This window comes from Gadus macrocephalus, chromosome 20 (genome assembly GCF_031168955.1).
Source record: "Gadus macrocephalus chromosome 20, ASM3116895v1".
Taxonomy (NCBI): domain Eukaryota; kingdom Metazoa; phylum Chordata; class Actinopteri; order Gadiformes; family Gadidae; genus Gadus; species Gadus macrocephalus.
In genome coordinates, this window is record NC_082401.1 from 14,091,778 (window position 1) to 14,095,594 (window position 3,817).

Sequence of the window (3,817 nt, forward strand, 5' to 3'; positions counted from 1 at the left end):
GTGCCATTTGCTCGGGTGGTCCAGTCCATAATCCCTGAAAGCGACTTCGCGAACTGGTTGGACTTGGGCTATGTTTGGAGAATACGGGAAATTGATTTGACACGTAGTAGTCTGCGGTAAGAAGGAAGTGACTGATGAAAAATCAGGCGCCGTAACGTAATAGGTACAGTTTGGTAAATACATGTTTGGAGCGCAGTTGTTGCGATCATCGTACTCCGTCATCTCTCCCTTTCCCTTTGCAACAGTGAGAGGAATTGGCAGCTTGACTGTGTTAAACTTTGTCCATATATTGCACCATAGGCGTGTGGCGCAAAGTCGAGAAGGCGAAAAAATCGGAAACGCAGGCAGACCTGCAATTCATCTTCATCGATTCTGGAGGTAATTGTGTCATGTGATCCAGCCAAGGAATTTACCATATATCAATATCACTCATTAAAAACTGTCCTCGGAAACTCATGTGGGCGCATGCACGAGAGTCCATTGGTCGTGGTGGTGTGTATAGGGCTACTCCTCTCTGCCTCCTTGTCCTATGGCTCGAGGAAAGGAAATGTGTGAAGCACCACTGGAATTTATCATTGAGGGTTTAGGGTAACGTAATCTTCATCATGAAATGGCACCCAAACCACGTAGGGATTAATCCGTGTGCGGTGGAGCAGACGCTTCGGGCTGCAGTGACAGACTAGACACGTTGAGAATGACCTCGACTTATAACTTGGAGCCGAATAGCTCCAAAAGGCCACGACGCGTCCACCCGTATTGGCTGCAGTAATCTGTTATAAACACGTATTGCATGTGCCTATTGGTATGTGTACAGATGGGAGTGAGGAACAATAGGATTTAAATGGAAAATTAATATAAACTATGTTAAAGGGTTGAATTTAGATTACAACGTAGCGAAATAGGACTCAAGAATACAGTTATTTGCCAAAGCTTTACCAGAAAACCCATTTGAGGACGTACGGATGTTATATAAATTCACACACACAAATAAAACCATTTCATTTCATTTTAGAAAACAGGCCTGCATATTATAAAGACTCGTGGTGATATGAACCATGGTGGTCCTCCTACCTTAACCTCCCAGATACAAAGCATTGGACTTAACGCACATGGACTGCTAGTAACAACCAAGACGCGCAGACATTACGCATTAGTACATCCATTAGTATCTTAAATCCCCCCCCCCCCCCGAAAATAAATAAATAGCCTACACGTCAACGGTCACCCAGATATGTTGAACGTGGCACTACATTGCCAAGTACAGAAAAATCACACTGGCTTTGACCGTCTGGGTGGATGTGTACGAAGCACTCACCAACAACCGTCTGCAGGCAAATCATTTTATTGCACAAACAAAGGGGCGCTCACTTGTTAAAGTAAGCTCTTAGTCGAGGCCCGGCGCGGCGGCGAGAAGGACTTGTAGCCAACAGTTTGAATAAAACAAATCCGCCATCCATTGAAGAGTTTGTTTTTCTTTGTGAGTATATTTTCCATTTTCATTTTCCAAAATTGTAGGATAGCCCATATGTCATATCCATTTTTTTAAACTAAATACAAACAGAAAATGCATTTTGAAAAAATAACCAATTTGAGTTGTAGGGCTTGACGGGCACTTTGCCCATCTCTACTTAGACTAGATCACTTGTTAATGCTATTTCTGATACAAGTTTCAATGTCTTCATTTCAAATGTGTAATGCGTAATTCCAGTGTGCGATTTTCTGTAGTTTGCGTGGCGGAACCAGAACATGGTCGATCAAAGTAATGTAAACCGAGGCCTTGCTAGGCTACATTTAGCCATACACTCAACAACCAAATAAGTACAAATCAACCCATGTAGATAAACACTTTTATGATAGGCTATTTACACTATGTATATATATATATATATATATATATATATAGGCCTATATGTGTGTGTGTGTGTGTGTGTGTGTGTGTGTGTGTGTGTGTATATATATATATATATATATATATATATATATATATATATATATATATATAACAAAGAACAAAACATTAACCCTACGACAGCAAAACTAGAGTTACACATTAGCATTGAAAACACCTGTGTGCCAGCGTAAATAATTCGTTATTATTCAACCAAATAACACAAACCGTAGGCCCATTTACCTCCATTTACCTCCAACGACAAAGCAAAAAAAAAAAAAGAAAGACGTTGAGTGGAATAACAAAAGGTATCCAAAGATACTTTGGATACTAACTAATAAGGAAATGTATTTCTTTGTGGTTTTATCAGAAAATTCCCTTTACGTTTGTTTTTGAGTGCATTTATTCATTCGATGACGAACTATTACATGCTTCTTATTATCATTTAACTGTTTTAAGTCGTCTAGTCAGCACTTTATTCCGAGTTATTATATTATCGGCAAAACAAATCGTGCGAGGAAGCAGCAATGCGACACATATAGTCTCCAGCTCGTGCGAAAACACAAACTGTGAGCCAGGTTGCATTTTCAGAGTAACTATAAAACACAAACAGCCTCACTCCACAGGCGGCTCGTTCCTCCAGCTCCACATCACGCGGTCCAGTTGCTCTGATTGTTTTGGTGAAGATCTAATTGTAAAATGCCATTACAGCGCCTTCAAATAGAAAATACATACTCCAGGGGTATTTCCAATGCGTTCCAAAGCGCTCAGATGTAATCATAACGCAGTTAAAAGAAAACGGCGTGTATGTAAATAGACAACTGGTCGATGTTGTGCCAGGATTTTAGACAACTTCACACCGAATACTTGACCTTAACTTTGTTTTGGCGCCCCCAGTGTCTGCAGCACCGGAACTGCCCTCTGCCTTTGTCTGTCAGTAGCGCTCCAGGGCCCTGAGCAGAGCACAAAAACATCCCTGCGCCTACTGGCGGGGTTAATAGGCTGATTGTGGCAATGAACGAATTCACTTTGTCACGTTGTGGTTAGGGCTATACATACTGCTATGCAGTTACGCATCTATTTATTATAGGCCTAGCTTGGCCTAGCTTGGCCTAGCTACACTTGGACCAGGGTAAAGTGACGTATTGCACTAAGCTATGGTTGCACATTGACTATACGGAATGCAGGCTAAGGTCCAAATAAGGCTATTTGGAGTGATTATGGAGAAATTACGCACGGACTAAGTCAATAGAATACAACATTATAACTGAAATGTGATCTTTTTCGAATTTCGCTGCTCAAACACTCAAGTGATCTCAAACTAATAAACACAAAGTAGGCGTTACATAATAGGCCTAGCTGATGTATTTGATTCCTATATTATAGCTAACCGGTTAGGAATTTCATTTATTTGCATCCACCGGCCTGACGATCAATATACAGTAAATTAACTGCTTAACGGAATGAGCAGAACGCTAAACCGCTCACATGACCTAAAAACTAGTCATGCGTGATAATATCCATTTGGCATAGTGTATTCATTGTGTTGGCTTATTTAATTTGAATACATAACCGTCCGATCTAAGAAACTGACACAGTTGCATAAGTCCATATAGGAACAAGGATAGACGTGGGCAAGACACACACTTAGAATACCACAAAATATATACATCAATACATGTTTTATTTGAACCATTTACGCAGTAAATGGTTCTGTCTTTGAGGACAGTAGTCCTCAAAGACCGCATTGTGGTTAGCGGGCTGAGCTATACCATAAAGCGCCATGTAGAGGCCAGGCCCAACCCGCCTACTGAATGTCAGTGCTATCCGTTAGTTCAACATGTTTATTTTAGGCTTAAAATAAACTAGGAGTCTAAGCATAAGCCCGGAGTGTCATATGTCACCGATGCAGTCAAATGAGGCTTTTAA

At 40.8% G+C, this 3,817-nt stretch overlaps 1 protein-coding gene across 1 annotated transcript in view; it reads right to left on the reverse strand.

The window, feature by feature from the left end:
• The window catches only part of hoxd11a (homeobox D11a), a 4,573-nt gene extending 3,407 nt beyond the window's left edge, over positions 1 to 1,166 (reverse strand). The window contains exon 1 of the mRNA XM_060039999.1: positions 1 to 1,166. This exon is cut by the window's left edge and continues 379 nt beyond it. Within this exon, the coding sequence (XP_059895982.1) occupies positions 1 to 222 (222 nt within the window). The 5' untranslated portion in view covers positions 223 to 1,166.
• Positions 1,167 to 3,817: the final 2,651 nt, after the last annotated feature.